The following is a 27,006-nucleotide window of genomic DNA, read 5'->3' as shown; positions in this document are numbered from 1 at the left end:
ATTTTTGGAAAAGGTTAAGAAGGATTGGTATTAAATCGTCTTTGAATGTTTGGTAGAATTCACCAGTGAAGCCATCTGGTCCCGGACTTTTTTTCATTGGGAGGTTTTTGATTACTGTTTCAATTTCCTTACTAGTGATTAGCCAGTTTAGGTTTTCCAATTCTTCATGGTTAAGTTTAGGAAGGTTTTATATTGTTTAAGAATTTGTCGATTTCTTCTAGGCTATCAAATTTGGTGGCATATAGCTTTCATAGTATTTTTATATTTTTTTTTATATATTTTTATATATTGTAACTTCTCTCTCATTTCTGATTTTCTTTATTTGAGTCTTTTTTTTTCCTTCATGAGTTTAGCCAGAGGTTTGTCAATTTCATCTTTTCAAAAAAACCAGCTTCATTTCATTAATTTTTTTCCATTGTCTTTTTGTTTATTTCATTTATTTCCACTTCGATTTTTACTATTTCTTTCCTCCTACAGACTCTGGGCTTTGTTTGTTCTTTTTCATCTCTTTAAGGTGTAATGTTACATTGTTTGAGATTTTTCTTGTTTCCTGACATAGGCCTGGAATGCTATAAACTTCCCTCCTGGTACCCCTTTTGCTGCATCCCCCCGCATTTTGATGTGTAGTATTTTCATTTTCATTTGTCTCTCTATATTTTTTGATCCATTCTTTTATGTCTTCTTTGACCCAGTCGTTCTTCAGTAGCGTGTTGTTTAACCTTCACGTATTTGTGGTTTTCCCAGCTTCCTTCTTGTACTTGATTTTCAGTTTCACACTATTGTGGTCAGAAAATATGTTTGATATGATTTCAATCTTCTTACATTTAGTGAGACTAGTTTTGTGTCCCAACACATGGTCTGTCCTTGAGAGTGTTCCATGTGCCCTTGAGAAGAATGTATATTCTGTCATTTTGGATGGAAAGTTCTCTAGCGATTAAGTTCATTTGGTCGAATGTGTCATTTAAGACTGGTATTTCCTTATTGACTTTCTCTGTCCCTTTTCCCTTCAATTTTTATGATATAATTGTTTAATAACCTATTCTGTATTAGATTTGCAGTTTCCTGCCTCTTCCTGCCTGTTAATCACCTTACTCAAAAGTTTCGTATACTTTTGTCTTTTTGTTTCTGGTAGAAGAGTTCCTTTCAACATTTCTTGTAGGTCTTGTGGTGGTAAATTCTCTCAGCTTTTGTTTGTCTGAGAAAGCTTTTATTTCTCCTTCATACCTAAAGGCTAATTTTGCTGGATATTTTATCCTTGGCTGATGGTTCTTTCTCAGTATTTTGAATATTTCCTTCTACTCTCTCCTGTTGTGAAATTTTTCTCCTGAGAAATCCAATGATTATCTAATGGGGCTTCCTTTGTAGATAACAGTTTCTTCCCTCTCTCCCGCCCCCCCCCCTAAGCCACACCACTGCCCCCTTGAGAATTCTTTCTTGGTCATTAATTTTGGGAAATTTGAATAAAATGTGTCTTGGAGAAGCTCTTTTTTATTATTATTATTATTTTATTTATTTATTTTTTTTGGTGTTAATGTGATTATGTATTCTGTTTCCTGTGTTGTCAACTTCGGTTATTTCCATAGCCTTGGAAAGTTCTCATCAATTATTATTTGAGTAGGCTCTTTGTTCCCTTCTCTTTCTCTTCCCCCGGTATACCTATTATTTCGATTGCTCTTTCTAATGTAGTCAGAAGTTTCTCATATAGTTCTTTTATCTTTTTGAACTCTTAGTTTTCTCCTTCCTCCTGGATAATTTCAAGATTTCTGTCTTTGAGTTTGCTAATTCCCTCTTCCATTTGGTCTATTTCTAGTGGTCTCTCTAATGCAGTCCTCATCTTATTTATTGAGTTTTTAAGCTCCAGAAATTTCATTTGGTTCTTTTTTACAGCTTCAATATCTTTGGTAAAGTTCTTTTGTTCATTAATTTTATTCCTGAACTCATTAAACTGCCTTTCTGAGTTTACTTGTATATCATAGTTTCTTCATAACAGCGATCTTGAATTCTCTTTCTTCTAAATCGGTCTTCCATGACTTCACATTTGGTTTTTGGAGACTTTTCATTTTCTTTCTGTGATCCCAAGTTACTTTGGTAGTTCATGGTATTCGATGGATTGTTTCTGTCTCTGCACTGAGGTGATCTTTTTGTTGTGGTGGTTCAAATACTGTTTTGCTCTCAACAATTCAGCAGGTTGGTAGGGTACTTTCTTTTGTTTTTCAGTAAATGTTGTTATAATGCAAATTCTTGTTTTGTGTGCACTATTTACCCCTGGGGATTGCTGTAAAGAGTTGTCATTCAGTTAAGGAAAATGCCATGTCCCCACTGGGATGGTGGTGTCCGCTCTGACCAACTTGCTTCGCCGTGGTGGAGACTGGTTTTGCCAGCTCTCAGAGCCACCCACCTCCTTTTCCCACTGTTTTTGGATTTTATCAGGCTCTGTCGGCGGGTGTCGGGGAGAGGATGGAGTCTGTATCTCAGGGCTGTGCCTCCCCTTCCAGCAGTGGCTGTCTCCGTCATCATATAGTTTAAAGGTTCCCAGCCACCTCTACCCAGCTGTTGTGATAATGGGCAGTGGGGAAGGGCGATGCCTTTTGCAAGAGGTGGACTGCTTTTGGCCCTCTTACTCTCCAGGCCATAGTGTGAGGGCTGCAGTCTGACTTCTCCCCCACTACCACGCTTGCTGGAGCTGCAGTGAACGCGGACCCCGTGTCTGCAGCCAATTTCCCTGCCCTTCCCCTGTCCTGCCTCCCCTACTCATCCTAATACGCCCACCTTTAAATGTCCCAACGTGCGGATCTTTCAGGTGTGTTTGTGTGTTGAGCAGGGGATCTTTGTCGTGTTTTAGTTGTCTAGCTTGTTGTAAATTTAAGGGGAGAAATGATGGAATCTTCTCACTCTGCCATGATGCTGATGTCACCCTCAAAACTGTTTTTTAAAAACAGTACTATCTGAGCTTTGTGATATAAACCTGAGTTTCTGCCATTTGCTAGCCACGTGACCTTGAGCAAGTTACTTAGCCTCTCTAGGTCTCAGTTTCCTTTTCAGAGACAGGGTGGGTGGTCTGAGTGCCCGCCTCATCAGGTTGTGGGGCTGAAATTAGATGCAGTATATAAAGAGCCTGGTACAGTGTCTGACACACAGGTGTTTAACACAGTGACTTTTTCCCCCATCGAGTCTTTGAAAATAAGATGCCCAGAATTGGCCATAATCATCTACATTTTTCCTGGATTGCTTAAGTGAAAAATGAAATAGAAGGAAAGAGAAAGTCTGGGAATGTCAGTAGAAAGGATCTTAGCACCCAGGTAGAGCGTCCTCTCCTATCAGCTGAGAGGCCTGCAGCAGTTTGGGGAGGAAAATGTGGCTTTCAGAGAGCCCGGGCCCTATAGACATTAGGTAAATTAAACCAGAAAATGAAACCCTGGTGTGAGGAGATTTGAGTTCACTTTGAAGTGAAAATGGAAACTTCAAGTAGAGCTAGGTTAAAACCCTTGGAGATTACCTCTCAAAGTGCATTATTTTGCAGAAGTGGGACTGAGGCTTAGAGGCCGCACTGGTCGAAGACAAAGCCAGTAGCAGAACCTAGGATTTTGACTCTGCCCAGTTTATTCAATATACACTGCCTCCTACTATGGCTGTGGGTACTTAACTAGCCCCTAAAACTTGACAGCCTTTACATTCACAGCTTATGACATTGCCATATCTGTGCATGACACGACCTCAGCATTTTAAGCCCCCTGATGATGTTCAGGAAGCAGCAACCGAAATGATAGGTACCTTCCTCTTTTTATCCTGGGATATAAAAGACCCGGACACAATACCTAAAAAAAAGACAAAGATGCACCTTCCTTTGAAGTGAATAAATGAATAACAAAGGTAGGGCTTAAGGAGCTTCTTATCTGCTTTAAACTCTTGACCTGGCCTTACGGGAAGCTTGAATTTCCCAGGGCCACAGTGGAAACTGGAGATGGTGGCTGTCCCTGTTCCTGCTGTGGCTTTGTGAAGCTTACCACGCTCCATCAACCCCGGGCCTCGGGCCTGTTTTCGTCCAGGGCTCCTTCCCCTTGGCTGGAGTCTGACCTGGCTCTAAGACACAAAATGAACCACCTACACTGTGTGAGAAAAGTCTCAAAAACCACAGAAATGCCAGTGGTGGGGGGGAAAGTGGGCAGAGGCAGGGTAGGTTCACATCACCAAAAATAAACACAAACTTAACACCTTGCCCGTAGGTCTGACCCAATTGAATAGTCCTGTTGGTTAAAACCAGCCGTCCACTGTGCCCGCCTTCGTCAACCTGGTGGCCTTTTCCCCATCTCACATGTAAAACGCTGCTGTCACCTTTGGTTAATGCCTTTAGATTGAGTTTGAATGCAAAGGACATTAGAACCGGAAAGGTTTTCAAGGTTTGTCCAGTTCAGTCTCCACCATTTGCTGCCCAGAGAAGTTAAATGAGTTGTCCAGGGTCCCACAGAGGCACTGGAGTGGGGAAGATCTCCTTGTTGCACCCCTTAGTGTGAAGCAATTATGGACACGGTTAACTGTTTTTTTCTTTTTTCATTCATACCTTGAGCGTATGCTTTTTGATAGTCTCCTTTAACCTATATACAGAATAAAGATAGCATCCGATAAATAGTTCTGTAGCTACGAAATGCCTTTTCTAAGAGCTGGCTTGGTTTCAACCACTTTCACTTACGCAGGCTTCCCCCAGCTGTCCTTTGTACCCTCGCCAGCCCCGATGTACAGTTGCTGAAGGCAGCTGTTGGGTGGGTTCCCACCCTGGTCTGCGCCCTTCTCTCCATACTCCTCCAGCACAGAGCAGGCAGCTGCTGAGAGCTGCGTTTGCATTCATTCAGACAGCCTCAGCTTTCGAGTGTGATCCTTAGATCACTCTTAAGAGACAGAACATTTAGTATTGCTGGTTCGCCTCTGCACGTGGGACATGGGAAGGCGTGAATGAGGGTAAAGTGGCCGTGACAAGCAGGCTGATCATGTGCCGGCGGTTTGGCTGCCACTGATCAGTTTCGGATTGGTTGAGAAATTTCTGATTATTTTAGGTGATTGGGTTTTTTTCAATATCATATTCTTCCCCTCCCCTTTATACTTGCCACATACTTATCCTGAAGCAGGATCATGCTCTCATTTAAGAGCAGAAAAGGAATAGAAATTATGCTGGGTTTCTATGTGGTCTCTCTTTCCTTCTGTAAAACTTTAATTTACATGTTAAATCTCAAAATCATACATGTAACTCAAGGAAAATTAGGTAATTTTGTATACACCTAACTTTCTTTTAGATAAACGAAAAAAAAGACATCTTCATTAGTAGGCATTGACCTTGAACTTGGGACCTTGATGGGGACTGGCTTTTTACCAGGAGTAAGCAGAAGCCATCCAAGAGACTTTTCCGTGCATACACTTCTCCTTTTCTTCCACAGTCACGGTATTTTCCTTCAGGGAGTTTTCGCCTAAGCTAGAGTTTCTGGTTTTACTTCCTAAAATGGAAATAGATGGATGGGTTTTCCCCTTTTTCATCACTGCAGTTGTCATCCTCGATACCTTGATTACATTTGTGCCAAATGAGGTGAGCACCTGGCTCCTCTCTGTCTAACTGCGGGCTGAGTCACGGGCTGAAGGCTGTGCGGTCCTCTGTTACATTCTGCAAGCCAGCTGCCATAGCGCCGCTCAGGACAGCACGTAGGATCTAAGCATTTAAATTCTCCGATCGATTCATGTCAGAGGAGACGGATGGTCTCCTGCTGCAGTTGTGTCTCTGGAATAAAAAATCAGTACCATATATCAGCGTATAAAAGAAATCTTTCTGTCCCAAAACATTTTTTAAAATAATATACCCCCTTGTACATTTTTAAGTTGGCATCTGAAGTTTTTTGACATAAGTCTAATAGCCGCAGAGGGTCTGATTTTGGGCATGTTGTATTTCTGCTTTAAATGTATTTTTTTTTTGTTGGTTTTGGTTCTGATCAAATCTTAAAAGTTTTGCACGTTCGACTCATTGAATTTATTGCAAATGTCCTCTGCATAATCTAATTGGCCCAGCCAGCCCTCACTTTCAAATCAAATCAGCCTGGCTTCCTGTCAAATAAAATCTGGCTTCATTTCTCTGTCTTTAAAAAAGTGTTACTAGTCATCCCTCCGACAACATGTCTTCTGAATATTTTAATAATTCTAAGATAGGTAGTAAGAAATTAAAATGGTAGACATGAGACATGGAGCATTGCCCTGGAGTGGGTTGTGGGGAGCAATGCCTCATAAAGGATTCCCTCAGGGGTATCTACTTGTCCTTCAGTGTGATGCTCCAGGGCCACTTATCCCCTGCGCCGGCCGGGCCCCATCCTTTTTGGCACCAGGGACTGGTGCTCCTATGAGAATCTAATGCCTGATGATCTGAGGTAGAGCTGAGGCGGTGATGCTGGTTCTGGGCAGCGGCTGCAAATGCAGATGAAGCTTCTTTGCTCACTCACCCGCCACTCACCTCCTGCTGGGGATCTATTCCATTGGAATCTGTCATTTTCTCTGAAAAGTATGGGAGATTCTGTGGCACTTTTTTATTCACTAGGTGTCTATTTTTTAGATTCTTAGAACAGTGACTTACTTCTGCAGGTGATGAGCCTCATCTTAACCAGTTTCTGTTGATGTTTATAAGCTACACTAACAGGAGGTTTAGCGTCGCCTGCCCTGTCTCTGGGTGTGGGTGGTCCCTCACACCCAAGAAAGCTTAGTGTGGTAGAGTTGTATTTTAGTAATAGCATGTAATCCAAAAGGAATTAACAGTCTACCAGATACTTCTGGTTTAGGTGATGCTGCTTTAAAAGGAGAGAGAAATTTGTATTAACCCATGAGGAAGTCAAAGATACAAGTCAAAGATACAAGAAATGCTTTAAAATAAAACTATTGGCAAAATCTGCAGTTGCACAAATTTTCATTGATCTCTGGCTTAGGTACTGAACAAGAGAGATTTCAGGATAAATAAGACATGGTCTCTCCCAGGCCTAGTTTATTATTTCCTTTCTTCTGCTTATTTTGGGCTTAATTTGTCCTTTTTTGATTTCTTGAGGCCAGAAGCTGAAGGCCATTGAGTTGAGACCTTTCTTTTCTAACATCTTCCCTTCCGAGTACTGCTTCTGCTGCAGCCCACAAATTGTGATGTGCTTCCACACGATTCAGAACACTTTCTAATTTCCCTTTTGATTTCTTTTTTGATATATGGATTATTTAGAAATGTGTTAAGTTGTTTCCAGATATTTAGGTATTTTCCACATAGTTTTCTGTCATTGATTTCTAATTTAATTACACTGTATCAAAGAACATCTTTCTCCCTTCTTTTGATAGATCGAGTATTATTTGTAATTCCATTTTATCTCTTGTTGGCTTTCTCTCTCTGATGCTTTCTTTAGGAATTATGGTATACATCTTTAATGTGTCGCAGCCGATCTCAACTGATATTATTACCACTTCACAGATAGTTTAAGAATCTTAAACAGTATACTTTCATTTCTCTCTTCCTGGCCTCCGTGCTGTGGTTTTCATACACTTCTACATATGTTATAAACCCACAAAAAATTGCTTTATTTTTGCTTTAAAAAGTCGCTTACCTTTTAAAAGAGATTTAAATAAGAAAAAAGTCTTTAATATTGACTCACACAGTTACCATTCCGATATTCTCCATTTCTTCTCATAGAGCCAGATTTTCAGCCAGCATCATTTTCCTTTTATGTGAAGGACTCCTTTAACATTTCTTGTAAAGCAAATCTGCTGGTGGTAAATTCTTTCAGTTTTTGTATGCCCGAAAAGTCTTCTCTTTTACCTTCCTTTTGGATGATATTTTTTTGGGTATAGAATTCTGGGTTGTTTCTGATGGGAAGTTCCCTGTCATTCTTATCTTTGTCCTCTATATGTAATGGGTATTTTTTTTCTCTAGACGATTTTAAGATTTTCCTCTTTATTACTGATTTTCAGAAATTTAATTGTGACGTGCCCTAGTGTAGGTTTTTCTTTTTTCCTTTTTTGATGTTTCTGATGATTGGTGTTCATTGAGCTCCTTGGAACTGTGGATTTGTAATTATCAATAAAGTTGGGAGACTATTTTTTTCTGTCCTCTCCTTCATAGACTCTCGTTAACGTGCATATTAGCCTCTTAGGGATTCTCCCGAGGCTCGCTGATGCTCTGCTCATTTTTTGGTTTTGTTTTTATTCTCTGTGTGTTTAACTTGGAAAGTTGCCATTGCTGTGTCTTCAAGTTCATTAATTGTTTCTTCTGTGTCATTTAATCTGCTGTTAAAACCAGTGTATTTTTCATCTCAGACATTGTAGTTTTCATCTAGAGTATCTGCAGTGTCTCTGTGTATCATGATCTTTCCACTAGCTTCTTGAGCACATGGAATACCATGATGACTTTTAATGTCCTTGTGTACTAATTTTATCTTTATGTCATTTCTGGGTCAGTTTCAGTTGATTATTTTCTGTCCTCATTATGGGCCATCTTTTCCTGCTTCTTTGCATTCCTGCTAAATTTTTGTTGGATCTTATCTCTTTGATTCCTGGGTATTTTTGAATTCCTATAAATGTCCTTGAGCTTTATTCTGTGATGCAATTTTTTGGGAACAGTTTGAGCCTTTTAGGGCTTTTTAAAGCTTTGTTAGGCAAGAACAGCATTTACCCTAGGGCTAGTTTTGCCTCACTAGGCCAAACCCTTGGAGTACCCTACCCTTCCTCTCTATGTTATGAGGTTTCCACTCTGGGTGGTGAGAACAGGAAGTGCTCTTAGTGCTGTGCTGCCTTTGGATGGTTCTTTTCCCACGATCAGGCAGTTTCCTCACTTGCATGTGCTGTAACTCAGAGGGGCCTTCGGTAGATCAGAACTTGCTCTCCGTGCAGCTCTCTCCTGTGTGGTGCTCAGCCCTGCAGACGCTAGCTGCCCTGCCTCCCCGGCCGTCCAGTTCCATCTCTTCCACACTGGGAGACTGCCGGCCTCTGCCTGAGTACCCACCCTCTACACCAGCCAGAAAGCTAGGCTCACCTCATTTGTATGGATCTCTCAGGAGTCACTTCCTTCCTTGCCTGATGTCCAATATCTTGAAAACCATCGTTTCATATATTTATTCTGGAAATTTGTTACTGGCAGGAAGCTGAATTGGTCCCTGTTACTCCATCTTGGCCAGAACTCCCTGAATTCATAACTCAGTTTTGCGATATGTAGGAATCCATTACATTAAAAGCCGGTAACCAACTAAACATGAGATTTCTCTTAGGTTTGTAGGTGGGCACCCAAGACATCACTGCCTCCACTTCACCGGACTTTCAGTGCCTAAAAATGAGATCCATTGTCATGAAAGGATGATTTAATTAGGATTTTTGGCTCTGAACTAGCTCTTCTTTAGTTAATATTGTTAAAAAAAAGAAAAAAAAATTCAGCTGAGTAAATTTGGAGATCTAATTGACGTTAATAAGGAAGTCATTAATTGGGCAGCATCTCATCTAGCAAGGAGATGGGCGCTCCAAGGATTTGTCTTAAATGGATGGTTTTTGGAGGATGAAGGGTGAGGCAAGGGAGCTATTAAAAGAAAAGAAGGGATTATTTTTAATCCAGGATGGCTTCTTTGGGGGGGCGGGGAGGAATGGCAAGTGTTTTTACCATGAAGATTGCCTCTTCTTTCTGTAGGGCACTGGCGTGGGGAACGGAAAGGGCCCACTTGCCGGATTACCTTACAGTTGCTGGACCAGAAAATTCTGGACTGGTTGATTAAGATTATTACATCTCTGGGAGAGGTGGAAACTAAACTACAATTAGGTCACGTATTCAATCTAGGTTTGGTATCATGGGCTTTTAGCACAAGTGATGCCATTTTGGGCCTGTGGGTTTCTCTTTAGCAGTGTTAAAACTACTTAGTTGCAAAACGGGCCCCTTTCTTGCTGGCTGTGCTTTTTAATCCCTCTGGGTTTCCTTTGTTAAAGGAACCAGGGACCCAGGTACACTGAGACACTTATAAATTGAAGGAAAAAATACCAAAAGATTACCAAATTAAGGACATACCACAAATAAAGGATAATTAGGACAGTGCCCAATTTGAAAACAAAGAAAGCAAAAAGCTCATTAGTTGCATGGACTCACTATTTTCTAGATAATGATAATAAAATAGCTAATAGGTCAAAAGAGCATCCAAACCTATAGGATAGTATTTTTTTTTTTTTTTTTTTTTTTTTTTAGGTGAGGCAACCCTTGATTGAGTTCACAGATTACAGGGGACCTTGTCATCTTACAATCTCTTATTTTTTACGTCTACAGTACCTGGTCTTTTTAGGTAGTCTCCCATCCTAGTACTAACCAGGCCCAACCCTGCTTAGCTTCTGAGATCAGACAGGATCGGGCTTGTTCAGGGCGGCATGGCTGTAGACTAAACCTATAGAATAGTTTTGTAAGACATTATCTGAGTCGAATTTTTGAAGACATGCCTGGAAGTAAAATTGAGAAAATACTCTGGAGAATGGCAGATTCAGAGTTTATTTTAAACATGCAAATCAAAGGAGGTGACCTAAGGAGGGTTACATGAAATTCATTGGTTGTAGATTAAGGGGGCAGGAGAAGGCAAAGCAATGAAATCTCTAGGATTGGGTAAAAAGCAAACTAGAGGAACACATACTTCTCTTACACTGGTGAGTACAGGTAGTTAATAATTAACATTTGCAACACATATAGGGATGGGTGCGGGCAACAAGCTAACAGTGATGGATTCTGTGGTTTCAGGTCTGGAAAAGAATATAACTGACATTTCAAAGGTATGTTATCCTAGGTGCATAAGAACAGCGGACGGGGCTCACTTAATCAAAGATCGACCTTTGCTAAGGAAACTAATAAGCCTGGGATGTGACCACCTGCCATGGCCTGCCCAGTTAGGAATTTTATATTCAGACTATTTTGTGTGGGTACTTTTGGTCACTGAGATTGTCAAGTTTATTAAGTAGCCACTTTTTGTTTAGTTATTGAGGACTCTATACTGTTCTAAGAGCTTTGTATATAATCTTAGTCTTTAACCAATTCTACGAAGTCATTGCCATGGTTTTGTTACTATTCCCATTTTGCACATAAAGATATTAAAGCCCAGAGAGCTAAAGTAACTCAACCAAGATCACACAGCCAGAAAGTCATGACCAGGACTTGAACCTGGGGTCTGGCTTCAAAGACTATTCATTTAATCAGCACACAAAACTGCTTCTAGATAAGGTCATTCTTGGCTTGGCTATCTTGCTGTCCTTCTCATGTTTTCATTCTAAATAATTGTCATGTGTATGCCTGGCAATGCATGCTCGTCATACAGTTTCACAGATATGAGGATATTCAGTGAAAGTAAATCTCCCATCTGCCTTTCTCCCTTCAAACCCGTAAGTGCCCTCCTTGCCCCAAACGATCTTTTCAATTTTGGTGTGTCTTTCCAGAGATAGTTTCACATATACAAAACCTAGAAATAAATGACATCATGCTGTCTATCCCCTTTCTTCTACCCCTTGCTTTTTTCATTTAACAAGATATTTTCAAATTGTCCCATAGTAATGTTAACCTAAAAATAAAAAGCCAAAGTAAGAGGCAACAAGCATTTATTTGAGACCCAAAAGAATAGGTATTCAGGAAGCACTGATTCAGATAAAAACCCAAATAGTGTTCCAGTTTGGAGGTAAAAGCAAGGGGTATTTATGAGAAAGGGAAGAGGAATAATTATCTGAATAGAAGGAATAAATTTCTGTGGGTGCTTTTAAACTAAGGAAGGAATTTCTATACATGCAAATAAACTAACATGATAACGCTAATTCTAAAGATATCTTTAATTAACCCAGTCCAAAGGTTATTTTTCCCAGTTTTAACATTTCAAAGGTTTGAGGAGTGAAGGCAGTTCCACTGGGTCGGCAGCTCTGATTCCTTTTCGAAGTGGCTTCATTTATATTATCTTTCACAATAGTGCGTACAGAGCTGCCTTGTTCTTTTTAACAGCTGCATAGGGTCCCCTTGTATGGGTGTGCCATAATTCATGTACCCATTCCCCTTTTAAGGGACTAAGTTCTTTCCAAACTTGTGCTGTTATAACCAAGGTTGCAAAAAATAACCCTTATATTTGATCACATGTATAGCATATATATGTATATACAAACTTCTCACATGCAAACAGGATAAATTGCTTACAGTAGAATCGCTATGTCGAGGGGCTTGTGCTTTTGAAGTAGTGGTACCTGGGACTAAATTGCTCTTCAGAGAGGTCGTACTGATATACTCGCTCATAGCAACATACGAGGGTGTGCGGTTCCCCATACTCTTCCTGACACAGGTTATGAAACTTTTTCATGTTTGTTTTTAAAATAATGGTTATGAACACTGTCACAGGGTCACCTTTGCAAGGGATGACGGTAGCTGGTCCCTGCATTTGTCTGCTAGTAAATTAAACAAATGAGCAAAAATTAATTTCCTTTTGTTCATAAGCGTTTACTCAGATCAGTCTACAGACTTAATTGGTGCCTGGTTTTGGTTACGAAGGATAGAAAGATCTGTCACTTGGTTGCTATCGCCAAGCAGCTCACCCACCGTACAGGGCGACAAGGGAGGAGTGTGCATTATGTTATACGTAGTTGAAAAGCATGGCATCACGGAACAAGAAGTGTATTATTACTAGGCGTCAGGAGATGTTGCCAGGGACTTTTGATCATGTTAAACTTAATGGTAAATGTCATCCCAGAAACAGCCCACCGGAGCAAAGGAAGTTGGGCTCCTGCAGACCAGCCGGCTCGGGGTGGATTGGTGAGCCTGGAAGCTCATCTGGAGGTTGCCATCGGCTCCTCCCTGCAGAAGTACAGGGCTGCAGGCAGGGAATCGGCCGCCTGTGATTGGACGGATGTTGTTGGTTGGGATAATGAACTTGGTAGTGTCGGCAGAGGTGATTGGCCGCGCCCTGCTGCAGTGAGAATGCAGGCTAGATGCTCGGGTCCTCACTTGTGTGATGATCATTAGTTGAGCGAAGACAGTTGAATAATTGAGAGCTCGAAGTTGCTTCTGCTTCTGGGAGAGGTCTATTGGGCTATTGCTTTTCCCTTTTTTTAAAAAAAGCCAAACATTTGATCACCGTTCACCTACAGAAGTGAGTTTTCATTGAAGAAGCTCCAGCTGCTCTCTCTCCTTGTTGCCGGCAGCCCGGCCGGGCTCTCTTACAGTGAGCTACTTCTCAGGCCAGGCACGACAGCAGTGCTAGCAAATTTGAAAGAGCAGGAAACAGCCACTGCATGCAGAGCTTCCAGCCTCACAACTCCCCAGGCTAGTCTTCCAAGCGGCTGTGTGGCTAGCGACCCTTGATATTGTGGTCACATCCCTCCTTAAAAGTGACCAGTCACCGTCGGCGACGTTGGGAGAAAGCCGTGATGTTGCAGATGCTGTGGCATTTTCTGTCCAGCTTTTTCCCTAGGGCTGGGTGCCAAGGCTCCAGAGAAGGGAATGATAACGAAGTCAGAGGCACCCCAGCTCCTGCTCGGGGAGACCAGATGTCAAGCTTTTTGGGGAAACAGGACGGAAGGGCTGAGGCCACCGAAAAGAGACCCACCATTTTGCTGGTGGTCGGACCTGCTGAGCAGTTTCCTAAGGTAACAACAACCCCCAGAGGACCTCCTAGTTTAGGGGCTGGTCTAGGAACATTTTCCTGGAAAAAGCTGGATTGTGGGGAGGAAGAAAGGACTTATAAATCAGTCAGTTTGGTGTTGGGGACCAGGCAGAAGAGTTAGACAATGAAGAAACCCAGATCTTCAGTTCAGGATCTTTCTGAGGCCACTGTAAAAGCTTTATTACCCTATTATGACCTCTTTAGTGTGGCCATCTGGGGCAGGAAGGTCGAAGCAATAGATTTGCCTTAGATTTGTCCGTTTGGCCCCAGAAAGCTATTTGAAAGTAAGGGACAAACGATTACAGTATGTCTTATGTCTTAGCATATCTGAACAACGTAGGGAGGACCGAGCCTAGTGGGTGACAGAGTGAACCTTCAAAGTTGAACCCAGGGCCGGTTGGGCAGGGCCAGCCTATCCTGCACCCAGAGGTCAGACCCCTTGCCTTGGTGGGCAGAGGGTCTTTGGGGCTGGGAGGAAAGGAGTGGGTGGTCAGAGGAGAGGCTGGAGTCTCAAGGTGCAGGGCCCGTGCCTCTCTTGGGTCTGCGGGTCTGTGAGTGCCAGGGCCTTCCATCCGTCTCCTGCCCTGAGTGTGGGTTATCTCATCTGATCCTCTTAAGAGCCAAGGTAAGTGTTGACCACTTCTGTTTTCATAGATGAGGAAGCTGAGATGCTGAAAAACCGATTTGCCCAGGGTTAAATAGTTAGGGAGGGGTAGAGGTGATACCACACCCCTAATCTGTCTGGAGCTTTGCCCTGCGTTTCTCTGCTTTCCCTTAAGAAAGTAGTTTTTAATGGGACCAGCCAAATGGGTTCTCAGGATTAGAATGGGAGCATCATCTGGCTGAGATTTCTCCTGCCTACTTGGCAGTGACCTTGTTCATCTCCTAAGCTTTGGTTATTTTGAATCTTTTCTCCTTTCTCAGGGTAAAAATCAACTAGAGGAGAAGATTCTGCCCTGTGTCTGGCTCATTGTAGATTTCTGAAAAAGTGTTCGTTGAAATGAATTGCTACATTTAAGAAATAAATGTTCCATTTTCCTTTGCTAAGTGGGAGGGATCTTTGTTTTAACTTTTGCAGTCCTTTAAGCCTGGAGGAGAATCCTTAGTCTGGGATGGGCTTGTCGCGGTTGGTGGGGACCTCAGAGTCTGTATTATGTTCTTGATGTGCTACGAGAAGTGTCGCTTTCTACCGTTTGATCGTTTTAGATAAGCTCAGAAATGACGGTGGTGCTATCTTTTGTGACGAACTTTTATCTACGGATCTGCTTGCCAAGGGATTACAGGACTTGGCTGGCTCCCTTTTATTTAAAGTCACCTACTTTTGACTTTAGTAATTAACTGCTGCGCTTCCTAGACTCGTCCTGGTACCTCTTGCCAGCCCTCAGAGTGGCCTCACTCACATCAGGACTTCCTGTAATGAACAGCTTAGCTCCTGGCCTTTAGAATCAGGAGCCAGGGGTCTGAACCTGAGACCCGCACCCTTCGCTGGCTCTGTTCCTCAGAAGGGAGATGAAAGCAGCTGGTGGGGGTGTGGCGGGAACCCCAAAAGGGAGATGGATCAGCGGGTTTGGTTTGACGCAAGAAAGACATCTGGGTAGTGTGGACTCTTTAAAAGCAGATAAAGTGATCATTGGAATAGTAAGAGCGTTTCTGCAGCCTGTGTCCTTTTCCCGGGCAGCTACTCTTGGAAGTAGGTTTTGGAGGTTGTGATCGCTGGCCGGTGGGGTCTGGCCTCACCATCCTCTCAGGAAGAGGCTCCCAAACGTTCTGGAAACCTTGTAGACGAGTTCATGTTGGTTCTCAGGTTTCTCAGCTTCCCAGCAGCCCTAACTCTTTTATTTTCTTTTTTTGCTCCCATTTCCCCCATTTAAATATGTCTGCTAGTGAGCCAGGTCGCTACAAGCTTTTATCCTGGGAGCTGTGCCAGCTTCCCCCTTTGTCTTACTCTTACAGTTACTCTGCAGTTGGAGAAGAAAGCCATTGGTCTGGGGTGGGAGGGGCCCTCGGGGGCATCCGAGATCCTGAGAGGCTGTTTCCTCAGAAGCTCGGAGAATTTTGCTTATTGTGTGTCTAGTTGCCAAGTGTAGCTAGGTTTCATTGGAAACCGGCTACACTGGGCTGTCATGGCAACCTGATCATCAAATGACACTGTGGCCAAAGCAGCAAATGAGGTTCGAGTTTTCTCCGTAGGTGGGGCTAGAGCCGGATATGGGCAAGGCTCTCTTGCATATTAATATTTCAGCTTGGTCTGAGTCACTGCAGAGGAGGGGGACATAGTTTATGACCTAATGCAGCACTCCCCAAGGTAGTCTACCTGCCCTGTCTTACTCACCGACAGGAAGCACCTGTTTTGTTCGCAGGAAGCAGAGTGGTAGAACAAGGAAAGCTTGTGTTGTCACGGGCAGAATCGAGGGTGAGAGGGTGCTCCGAGAAGAACGGATACTTTAGAGATTCAATGAAATATGATACCACTAACTTCTAAGGGAATCTAGTTGCTGTCATTGTTCCCGGATACTAGTTGTCATACGAATGGACATCGGAAGAGAGGGAACAAAAGTAGATCTGGGTCACAAAATTAGAATAAGAGAGCAGAGAAGAATCGTAGATGGCAGGACTGGGAGAGACACAGCGAGACACACCGGGATCTTGAAGGGCCTGAGCTGGTGTGAAATCCCAGGAACAAACTCGAGCCCTGCTTTATTCTTCTCCCTTATTCGTATTTCTTTCGTCTGTGTTCAGAAGCCGTAACGCAGATACTTTTCTTTTGTTGCTTTTTAGCTCAGGCTAAGCTCAAAATTGCTCGGGTTTCGCCTTTCCCACACACCCACCACCTTCCAGTTCGAAGTACTGCTTACCGTAATTCTCTGTTCTTTAGAAGCTGAATTCTGAAATCTCCGTTTGGTGGTGTCAGGTTTGGGTGCTGTTTTTAAGTGGCCCTGGGTGAGGCTCAGCCCCACCACCACCAGGCTCTGGGGCTTAGGCTACCTCTGTTGGCCTGTTTGCTCACCGCAGAGATTAAGGGGTGACCCCAGTGCCCCTCTGGGCCCCACTGGGTATCATTTTAGGGTTAAAGCATTTACTTTGGACACTAAGTACCTGGAAATTGTCTTGGGAAGAACCATCGTGATTCTGCGTATGACTTGTGAAACTCGGAAGGATGGGCTGGTTAGATGCCAACTTAAGTTTGTCCAGTGAAAACATTCTGTTGTACTTGACCACAGTTCAAAATAAAAATAAGTCATCACCTTTATAAAAATTAACATTGGATTATAGTTTCAAAATAAACATAAGTTAAAACCCTTTTTAAAAATTAACATTGGAATACAGTCTACCTAGGCCATGCCACCCTGAACAAGCCTGATCCTGTCTGATCTCGGAAGCTAAGCAGGGTGGGGCCTCGTTAGTACTTGGATGAGAGACCACCTAGGAAGACCACGAGCTGTAGACGTAAAAAAAATTTTAAAAGTAAAATAAGGGATTATAAACTGACAAGGTCCTTGCAAACTGTGACTTCAACCAAGGGTTGCCTCGCCTAAAAAGAAATTAACACTGGAATAGAATTAACATTAGCATTGAAAAATAACATCTTGATAAGCACATGTAGAATTTTTCAGAGAACATTTCCTGATACTTTGGTAAAGTAATGACTGTTGTTGTAATCAAAGAGATTCCGTCCTATTTTTTTCTAGAAAATCATTACTCTTGTTTGATAAAATTTCAATTATTTTTCCATATATATCTAATATAATACAGAGGTTTTACTTTTATTTGGTATTGTTTTTAAATCTCTTCTCAGATTTGTCTTGTTAAATATATCATAAAACTCAATGGTACAAAGAAAAAACCTCAATGGTACATTTATGATTACCAAAATTATTTGAAATGTACAGTTATTAAGAAATAAACGTCTACAGTTGACAACTTATTTATTTAGCCAGAATATCTACCATTTTATATTGGAACGACTAGTCATCGTTGAAATAAGATACTTTAAGAGATCTGTGTAATTTATTTTCATTTCAGAAGGAGACGTGAATAATTTAACAAAGAAACATCAGCATTTTTAAATCAAGCTCTTATTTATAAATGAGAACCTCTTTTAAAATAAAAATAATACATTGTCTTGTTGAGCTGGATAAAATAAAAACTGAGGACTTCTTCAAGAATGGTTGTGTTTGTTGGGGTTTTAGAGGCCTGCCAAGCCCAATTCATTCATTCATTCATTCATTCGTTCATTCATTCAGAAACTGCTTAGATCTCGCACCTTCCATGATCCTGGCACTGGCTCCCTCCACACCAGGAGGTACAAAGGTTTGAAACGACAGCCTCCTGCCTTCCAGGATCCCAGAGAGACAAGATGTGCAATAAGATCTTATCTCTAAAATAACCCCAAAGCAGAACATTCTGGATGGAAGGCTTTAACTGACAGCTGCATCTCTTAAGTGTCATGGGATTTGAGTGGAGGCTGAGCTGGAATCTACCTAGATGGTCCTGAGCTGTGTCTGGGTATCTCATGGGATCCATGTTAATGAAGCCCAAGACCTGTTTGTACTGACTCATCATTAGATCTCTTTTAGAAGGGCCGATATGTCATACGAGGTATAATGAAATCTGGTTCATAATGTTGTGCGTAAACATCAACATCTTATTTTGAAACCCTTGTTCAAATTCTTCACAAAAAGCTTTTTAGCAAATTAAGAAATTCCTTTCACTTTTGTTGATCCCCAGATGATAGCCGTCCCTTTTTATCTCTCCGGGTAGTGCGACTCAGTCTATATTAGGAAACGGTACGCTGTAGCAGGAGCAAGGCGAGACCAGTTGCTTTTTCTTCTTCGTGACGTCCTTTCTTCCTCCACAGCGCGAATCTCTGACACCTTCTGTGGGGAACGGATGAGGTAGAGATTGCAGGCTGGCCCGGAGAGGCTCTCCCTGAAATAAGATCACATCTTGACTTTCCGGGACCTGAGATTTTCTCTCATCCTCACCTCAAAGGGCCAGTCTAGAGCAGTATTGCCCAGTGGGTACACGCGGCTGTGGAGCACTCCAACTGTGGCCATGCCACCGAGAAACTGAATTTTTCATTTCATTTCACTTTAATTAATTTAAAGTTTAACTACATCCATTGAACAGTATAGCTCCCAGGCCAGGAAGCTATAATTATGCTGAACCCTCGAGTGTTTTGAGTGAATGTGGGCTTCAAAGACTGCCCCATTGGGTCTTAAGTGAGTCCCTGGTTTACCCCAGATTGGTGCGGTCCCCCAGCACAACTAATGACCTTTTAGCCCAGTGTCCTCTTCCTGCCCCCATCATGTTGCTGTGGGGCCCCCAGGGGAATGGGTGGGTTCTGAAGTGCCACATTGTGGAGTGGCCTGGAAAAAGGTCACCGGAGCTGGCTAGAACTGTGCCCAGAAGGCCGTGTGGCCGCGGCCCCGGTGCTCAGCCAGCTGGTGGGGGAGGGGGCAGCTCCCCTTCAGATGAGTGAGGCCACGGTGGGGCCACTTCACGGGTGGTTGGGGACCCGGCGTTCAGTTACCACCACCACCGCTGATTCCTACCCTCACAGCTAAACCGGGCCCCTTGCCAACGAGCATTGAGCCAATCTCTACCTCCACTCATTTTTCTGTTGGGAATGATTGACTAAGGGGCGAAAACCACCGTACCGAGTGACGTGTTTGAGGACCTTGTGGAAAAAAAACAGGCTGAAGACTGTTTGTCCATTTGGAGGGGTTGGCAGCCAGAGGGTGAAGGTTTGTTTGAGTAGGATACCAGGGCAGGTCAGAATGCTTGGCTTGTCTCCGAAGAGTTAACTCCGGGAGCAAGTGACACACGTCAGCCCTGATCTCTACACCCCTCCTCTTGAGCAACCTAAGGGGTCAGTGCTCATTGGCTGCGGGCTACTTTAGAGTGGGCGGGCTTTTTCAATTAAGCAAAAGGGCGGGGCTTGAGCAGCCAATGACAGCTGTGCTCCTCCGGCATATCTTCCCCGTTCTCCGCGCGGCCAGAACTTGCTCCCGTGGTGGCGTGGTGGCCGGTGGCAGCTGAGCACCGCCTCTCCCGCCAGCATGCTCTGCCTGTGCCTGTATGTGCCGTTCATCGGGGAGGCCCAGACCGAGTTCCAGTACTTTGAGTCCGAAGGGCTTCCCGCCGAGCTGAAGTCCATCTTCAAACTCAGTGTTTTTATCCCCTCCCAGGAGTTTTCCACCTTCCGCCAGTGGAAGCAGGTCTGTACCCAGGGCCACGCCAGGCCGTGGAAGGCAGCGGGCATTTCAGCAGTGTTTGTCGAGCGGATGAGTGCTGCTGGTAGGGGTACATGTGTGAAATGTGCGAGTTTTCTCCCCACTTGTCATGTGGCTGTAGCCGGTGAAGGGGTTACGTCACAGGAATGACTGGCTTCCATGTGACTTCCAGGGAACACTGGAATTATAGGGAAGGCACTTGTGGGAGAGATGGAAAGGAATTCTCTTGGCTGGGGACTGGGGAGGGTTCCTGAGAAGCGGGGTACTGTCCAGCTGCGGTGGGGCTGTTTTTCTGAGCTAGGGGCTGGGGGGCAGGGGCAGAGGTTTCTTACTGGAGGCCCAAGTTGGGTCTGTAGCTACAGAGCCAGAGCCGGCAGGACTGTGCCCTGGGTGAAACGAACCAACGCGCCAGGTGAGGGGCGTCTGCCTCCAAGACGTCGCCGTGGAGCAGGGAGGCTGCAGAAAGCATTACCGTTTTAAAGATGGGGAGTCAGCTACAGACTGTGGGGGTCGCTCACCCCTGAAAGGGGCACCCCAACCTCTGTTAATCCTACCCCGTGCTATCCCCTGGTGCTCATGAGGGCAGAGGAGGTCAGATGGTGTGCAGGGCATGGTGATTTGCATATTCTAGGAAGGAGACAGAAAGTAGGCCCAGTCGTTCTGAGGGAGAAGCAAGGACTTGTGCTGCATGAGCACATCCTTGGGTCGTCTGTGTCACTGGGCACCCACCCCAGTGAGGCACATGGTTCGCGGTGGTGGCAGAGCCGCCGAATACCAAAGGGCTCCGTGCCTGCCGTTCACCTCCTCCCTAAATGTCATGTAGATTCTATTTCTGCTCCTGCCATAAATCGAGAGCGATCCCTATACATAATTTGTATTATTCTTGGCTTAGAACATGAATGTTAACAGGAAGTTAACTAGATGGTAGATAAAATATTTATCGGCATTGGTCTCGCATTCCAGCCACACCCCCTGGGTTCTTTGGTTCATGTTAGGTGACATGGCATCTACCCAGCCCTCCTCCTAGCACCCTTAGTGGCTGAGCAATCACAGAGAACCATCAGGTGGTTCAGAGAGTGACTGTGATTGTCATTGCTGGAGAGCGCCGGCTAGCCAATGGTCCATCAATTTCCAAACACACTGGCTCAGAAGACTTTGAAACCCATATTGGTCTATGGATAGTGGGTGGATTTCTCACTGTGAGAATTGGTCAATGCAGGAAGTCTATAATCATTTTCCTCAGGAGGCTCTAAGTCTTAGTTTTGGGGTGTTGCTGGGTTGGAGTGACTCATGTGTGTCCCCCACCTTCTTGAGATTAACATTTAGGGTGGCAGCAGCATCTCTAGGGAGGCGGCTCTGGAGTCCCAACAGGCCCAGCTTGAATCCCGCCTTCCCTGGCTGTGTGACTTTGAATAAATGGCTTATCTTCTCCGAACTCCTGTTTCTTTCCCTGTAAAATGGGGACGTGATAGCAGACAGAGCTGTTCGTGAGGACAGTGGGTCACTAGAGGTAAAGCATTTAGCAGGACCCGTGACTTGGAACCTCACTGCCAAGCAGCAGGGTCTCTTCAAGCTTTCTTGGGTCACTAAACTGAGTGGATCTGCCATAGTTTACAGTGCCTGGCTGAGGGAGCCGAGGTTGGTTATATCATCAGGTTCCCCAGAGATCAGGGACCGGTAGCGCCATCGAGCATATGCCCAAGAACTCCAGCCTCTAGAGTTCTCTCTGACAGTGTTTTTGCCAAGGAGGCGTTGGCAGAGGCTGACTCTGCCCCATACCTTCACCCTGGCCACCCTGATCGTCCTTGGGCCACTGCCACCTGTAGGGATAAAAACGGCAAGCTGCAGAGTTCCAGATGGAACCTGGAGCTGCAAGGCCACCCGCATAGTAGGGCAGAGAGCATATGGGCAGTTGCTTGGCACCGGGGACAGCACTGCAGGGGAGCCAAGCAGCAGACCCTGGCAGCTACGACAAGTTAGTCTTTAGAACACTTGGAACGAGAGCCAAAGCCGCCACTGTTGGCCTGTCCGAAGGTCTCCTCCGGGGGCTGCTTTTCCTCTTTGCTTGTGAGGGAAGCAAAGTGGGCTCTTGCTTGAGTTCTGGCCCAAGTGGTGACTTTGGGAATAGAGCAGGGAAGCATCTCGGATCATTGGGGACACCTCTGTTCATGGGTTGGCACAGTTATTTCCTGGGAGCAGGGTGCAATAAGACACAAGCTGATGCATGAATTAAAATATGAAACCTTACTTTTGTTCTCTAGAAAATTGTACAAGCTGGTGATAAAGACCTTGATGGGCAGCTGGACTTTGAAGAGTTTGTCCATTATCTCCAAGATCACGAGAAGAAACTGAGGCTGGTGTTCAAGAGTTTGGACAAAAAGAACGATGGTGAGTGTTGCCTCTGGAGCTAGTGGCAGGCCTGGTCTTGGGTTCTCGGTGGGCCTGGCTCCCAGCTCACGGCCTCTGTCGTTGCAGGAAGAATCGATGCTCAGGAGATCATGCAGTCCCTGCGGGACCTGGGAGTCAAGATATCTGAACAACAGGCAGAAAAAATTCTCAAGAGGTGAGTGCTTAGCCAGTCTCTTTACCTGGTTTAACGAAATACACTGTGATAAAAGAAAGGTTCTCGAACTAACTCCCTGGCGCCATTCACTGCATTGACCCTGTTCTCTAAACTTTGGGTTCTGGCGGTTTGAGGGGATGAATAAGTAAGCCGTCCCGGGTTCCTGGTCAGCTCTCCTTTGAAGAATCACAGATCACCTGGCAGTGTTCCTGTTCACCAGTGACCCATGAAGAGAAAAGACTAGTTGGGGGGAATTCAAATAGGTGAAAGGCGAGCAAGGAACACCTTCTCCGCCTGGTCGTGAAGGGCGCACCGGGCTCACGTGCCAGCGTTCCACTTACAGTGACCTGAGCACCGCAGTCAGAGGCGCTGCCCTAAAAGACTGGTCGAGAGTGAGTGGCAGTCCTGGGGGACAGCGTAGTGGCTGTGCTGGGAAGTCTCAAGGAAGAGCCCTAGCAGCGGCTCCCTCCCCACATCCCTGGGTCCCGAAGCCAGCTGGTGAGGGACAGCCGCCTCCTGTGGCCGCTCCCTGGAAGCCAGCTGGTGAGGGACAGCCGCCTCCTGTGGCCGCTCCCTGGCCGCTGTGCAGGGTGCGTCCTCGAGCCGCGCTGTGTGTTTGCCTCGCTAACATCTGCTCCGAGCACTTATGTGTGTTGTTTCTCCTCTCTCCTCTGCGTCCTCCTTTGTCTGTCTGTCAGAATACGAATGGGCCACTCCTGGGGCCCTGTCACCTAGTAAGTATCCGTGTCACCCTGGTGACTGCCTTCCTCCTTGATCTCTGTGCCTGATCGGAACAGGGTTCTCGTGGGCCATTAAACCCATTTTTGCACAAAGTGGGATGTGGAGCCACCTCGCCTTTTCTCCCGGGGGGGGCAGGCACCTTCTGTGGTTTCCTCTGTAGCCACGTGCCTGCCCTTGACTCACCTGGAGGCGGGAAGTGCAGCTGACGGATGGGGTCTGTTTGTCAGTGGCACCTGTGTTTCCCTTGCAGCATGGATAAGAACGGCACGATGACCATCGACTGGAACGAGTGGCGAGACTATCACCTCCTGCACCCCGTGGAAAACATCCCCGAGATCATCCTGTACTGGAAGCACTCCACGGTGAGCCCCACGCTCCCAGGGCCCGAAGGTGGGCTCTGCTTTGGCCATCCCCAGGGTCCCCTTTGCCCAGCATCAGGCCCCATCGTGGGGGTGGGGGTCCCGGCTTGCCTCTGTTTCCCACGCACCAGCCCATCTAAACGACTTGGCCATTCCCCAAACACAGGGTTCCTCCGCCCAGGATGCCCTCCCATCCCCACGCGCTGCTCATTCTTCAAGGCCCACTACGAACACCCTCCCCCCACCCCCCCAGATTCTCCTTGTTCTCCCAAAGCAATGCGAGGCTTCCCGGGGCGGACGGGGCGCTCTGCAGAGAACAGATAGAATAGGTGTGTTGCTCCTCTCCACGGCAAAAAAAATAGGTTCCCACCATCACATGCATACGGCCCCTGTACCCGTCGGAGCTGTCGCTGAGAAATACAGATGTGCAGCCTCACCCGTAGTGGCCTGGCCGCGTTCACCCTGCCCTCGATCCCCTTTCGTGCAGGGTGTGGCCCCCTCTGCTGGTCCTCGCTGAGAGCCCTCTCAATTTCAGTCTTATCCACACCGGACTGTCAGCCCCGGGAGTGGGGTTTGGGGGTGGGGGGATGGAGCAGAGGTGCTCCTCCTAGTCTGTCTCCCTCAGTGCGCAGGGGTCAGAGAAGAGCTGGCTCTAACCAGCCAGGCTGCCGGCCAGAGGAGGGGGCGTTATGTGGGCACCACCACCCGCTCGTGTTTGCTGAGTCCTTAACGTAATGTTCTGCCAGTGTGATCTGGTTACACATCAGATTTCAGGAGAATTTTCACCCCTGACTTGATCCTTTTTGCACAGCCGGCCTGGCGATCCTGAAATGGCCTTCGTCAGCTGTTTCTGCAGGAGCTCCCTGGCAGCGACTGGAAGGGCTGTGTCTGTGGTTTTGGAACTGCTTTCCTCCAGCCGTGCGCTCAGGTTCTATACCTGGGCCCCTCCAAGGCCACAGACACGGACCAGGGCTTCGCCACCTTCAGTTAGCGAAGGGGAGGAGGTGCATTAGTTTCCCACCCAGAGTCTTTGGCTTTCTCGTCATCTGAGTGGTCCCTTGGGGTGTCGGCCATGCTGGATGGTGGAAGGCTGTAGACCTAGCTGTCCACCAGAGAAGCTTTGCCGCAGGCGTCCAGGCCTGTCTATTTTATCTTTGTCGGTCTTCCTTGCAGATCTTTGATGTGGGTGAGAATCTGACAGTCCCCGATGAGTTCACGGTGGAGGAGAGGCAGACAGGGATGTGGTGGAGACACCTTGTGGCCGGAGGCGGGGCGGGGGCCGTATCCAGAACCTGCACCGCCCCCCTGGACAGACTCAAGGTGCTCATGCAGGTATGCGGGGAAACAGGCTCCGAACCTCCTGCTTTCCACCCCGGGGCTCTTCAGTGGGTGGGTTTCTTGTCCCTTATTTGGGGCCCTGCTTTGGGCACTTATTTTTCGATTCCAATAAATTAGATTGGAATTCTTGCTCAGACAGCATAAAATTAGATCCAGGCCTGGGTAATCTTTTACTCATAGCCGATCTAATTTTATCTGAGGCCTTTAAGCCAGGGATCACTTACAGGGCTGTAATATAGAAAGGTGAAGCCATTGAGAACTGGGGTGTGGCAGAAACCTTTCTTGTATAGGATGCCACATGCAGGTGGGGGTTTGAGCAGATGCTCACCTGGCCCAGACGCCACTATCTGGGCCAGACTCCAGATTCCACGTCCATAGGGCAGAGAGATAAGCTAGGCCAATGTCAGGGGTAGGGTTGCGAAATCAAGCTGTGCAAGAATACACTGTTGGACTTTAGCATCGTCCGAACAGGGCCAGCCACTGCCTTGTCCCTTCGCTTGTGTTCTGGAACATGTTGAGCCAGGAGACCTGCTCAGAAAAGTCGTCATCTTTTCCCTTCCCCCTTTGCCCTCCTGGCTCTGCCTGTGTTTGAAGCCTGGGGATGGAGAATCTAAACCCCCTTCTTGAGCTGAAACCGGGAAGTAGAGTGGTTCAGAGGGAAGAGCCCTACACCTGGAATCTGACTCCCTCCCATCCTCACAGCTATGTGACCTTGGGCAAGTCACCTGGCTGCCAGGACTACATTCCTCTGAGCCTCGGGGACTCAAACACAGGGCCTCTGCAGTTTGTTTTCTTCAGGGAATGCCCAGGAATGCTGTAGAGATGGAAAGCATTTCGCTTGGGTAAAATGACACCATCCTGGGACGGACTTTAAAGCAGCCTGGCAGGGGTGGGGCATTGCAGAGGCACGAGCAGCTATGGGTTCATGAATGTTAAAGCTGATTGTAGGTTCATGGAAGTTCATTATATAATTGTATATGCTTGAAATTTTTTCATAATAAAGTTCTCTGTGGAGGTGTTTTGCACAGTGTTGGCACGTAGTAGGTGCGCAGTAAGATCTAGTCTGACCTCGTGTAGCCATGTTTGATTCTCACAGCACTGAGTTAGTCTTCAGAATGCAAGACAGAAGAGCCTGCCTGCCGACCTTGACTGTTGGCCAGTGGGAAGAGGCTCTTCGTCAGGTGACGGCAGCCCCGTGGCCACTGAGTTCTTTCTGACCTGTCGTCCTTCCCTCCTCAGGTCCATGCCTCCCGCAGCAACAACATGTGCATCGTGGGGGGGTTCACCCAGATGATTCGCGAGGGAGGGGCCAAGTCACTCTGGCGGGGCAATGGCATCAACGTCCTCAAAATTGCCCCCGAGTCAGCCATCAAATTTATGGCCTACGAACAGGTGAGGACGTGGCTCCCCAGGACAGTCACCAGCTGTCGAGCTTCCCCTGGACTGAAGTCCCTGCCCTGCTGGTGCCCAGTCATTTGTACCTGAGGGGCAGCAGGCGAGGCAAGAAGTGGGGGCCTGGGGCTGACCCCGGCTCTGCTGCCGTGTCCACTGCAAGCCAGTTCCTTTCATCTCTGGGAAGTGTCACATGTGCCAAGGACACCAGGTCTCAGCTAAACCTGACTGGCTCCATGAGGGAGGGTGGGGCAGCGGCGGATGCGCTGGTCCCTGGGGTGCATGTTTATTTGCTCCCTGTTCTAGATCAAACGTCTTGTTGGAAGTGACCAGGAGACTCTGAGGATTCACGAGAGACTTGTGGCAGGGTCCTTGGCAGGGGCCATCGCCCAGAGCAGCATCTACCCAATGGAGGTGAGGGGCCACCTTGGTCCTGGGGCGGGCAGTGCACATCGGGGTGAGGGTGACGAGCAGTGGGCCGTGCTCACACCTGCTGCTCTTGCTGGAATCCACAGGTTCTGAAGACCCGGATGGCCCTGCGGAAGACGGGCCAGTACTCAGGCATGCTGGACTGTGCCAGGAAGATCCTGGCCAGAGAGGGAGTGACCGCCTTCTACAAAGGCTACGTTCCCAACATGCTGGGGATCATCCCCTATGCCGGGATAGACCTAGCTGTCTACGAGGTGAGGCCCCGGAAGGCTTAGGCCCCTTGACCTAGAGCGAGAGATTCAGAAACCCTC

At 46.2% G+C, this 27,006-nt stretch overlaps 1 protein-coding gene and 1 pseudogene across 6 annotated transcripts in view; one reads left to right on the top strand and one right to left on the bottom strand.

Moving 5' to 3' along the window:
* SLC25A25 (solute carrier family 25 member 25) overlaps positions 1-27,006 on the top strand; it is a 37,075-nt gene that overhangs the window by 7,273 nt on the left and 2,796 nt on the right. The window contains exons 1-9 of one of the 6 annotated variants that reach the window (XM_016163738.2): positions 10,317-13,620; positions 22,135-22,261; positions 22,349-22,436; positions 23,135-23,170; positions 23,428-23,539; positions 24,710-24,868; positions 26,114-26,266; positions 26,573-26,680; positions 26,782-26,949. In XM_016163738.2, coding sequence (XP_016019224.2) covers positions 13,402-13,620; positions 22,135-22,261; positions 22,349-22,436; positions 23,135-23,170; positions 23,428-23,539; positions 24,710-24,868; positions 26,114-26,266; positions 26,573-26,680; positions 26,782-26,949 — 1,170 coding nt within the window. In that variant the 5' untranslated portion in view covers positions 10,317-13,401. Of the gene's footprint in view, positions 1-10,316; positions 13,621-19,585; positions 19,859-22,134; positions 22,262-22,348; positions 22,437-23,134; positions 23,171-23,427; positions 23,540-24,709; positions 24,869-26,113; positions 26,267-26,572; positions 26,681-26,781; positions 26,950-27,006 lie in introns of those variants that run through there. The other 5 variants (XM_016163740.2, XM_036238313.1, XM_016163739.2 and 2 more) reach the window with 5 other exon arrangements.
* Positions 10,283-10,401, bottom strand: LOC118601189 (annotated as a pseudogene).

The sequence above is a fragment of the Rousettus aegyptiacus genome, unplaced genomic scaffold, assembly GCF_014176215.1.
Source record: "Rousettus aegyptiacus isolate mRouAeg1 unplaced genomic scaffold, mRouAeg1.p scaffold_m13_p_3, whole genome shotgun sequence".
Classification (NCBI taxonomy): domain Eukaryota; kingdom Metazoa; phylum Chordata; class Mammalia; order Chiroptera; family Pteropodidae; genus Rousettus; species Rousettus aegyptiacus.
Note: the sequence above shows the minus strand (reverse complement) of the source record. Positions and strands in the feature narration are given on the sequence as shown.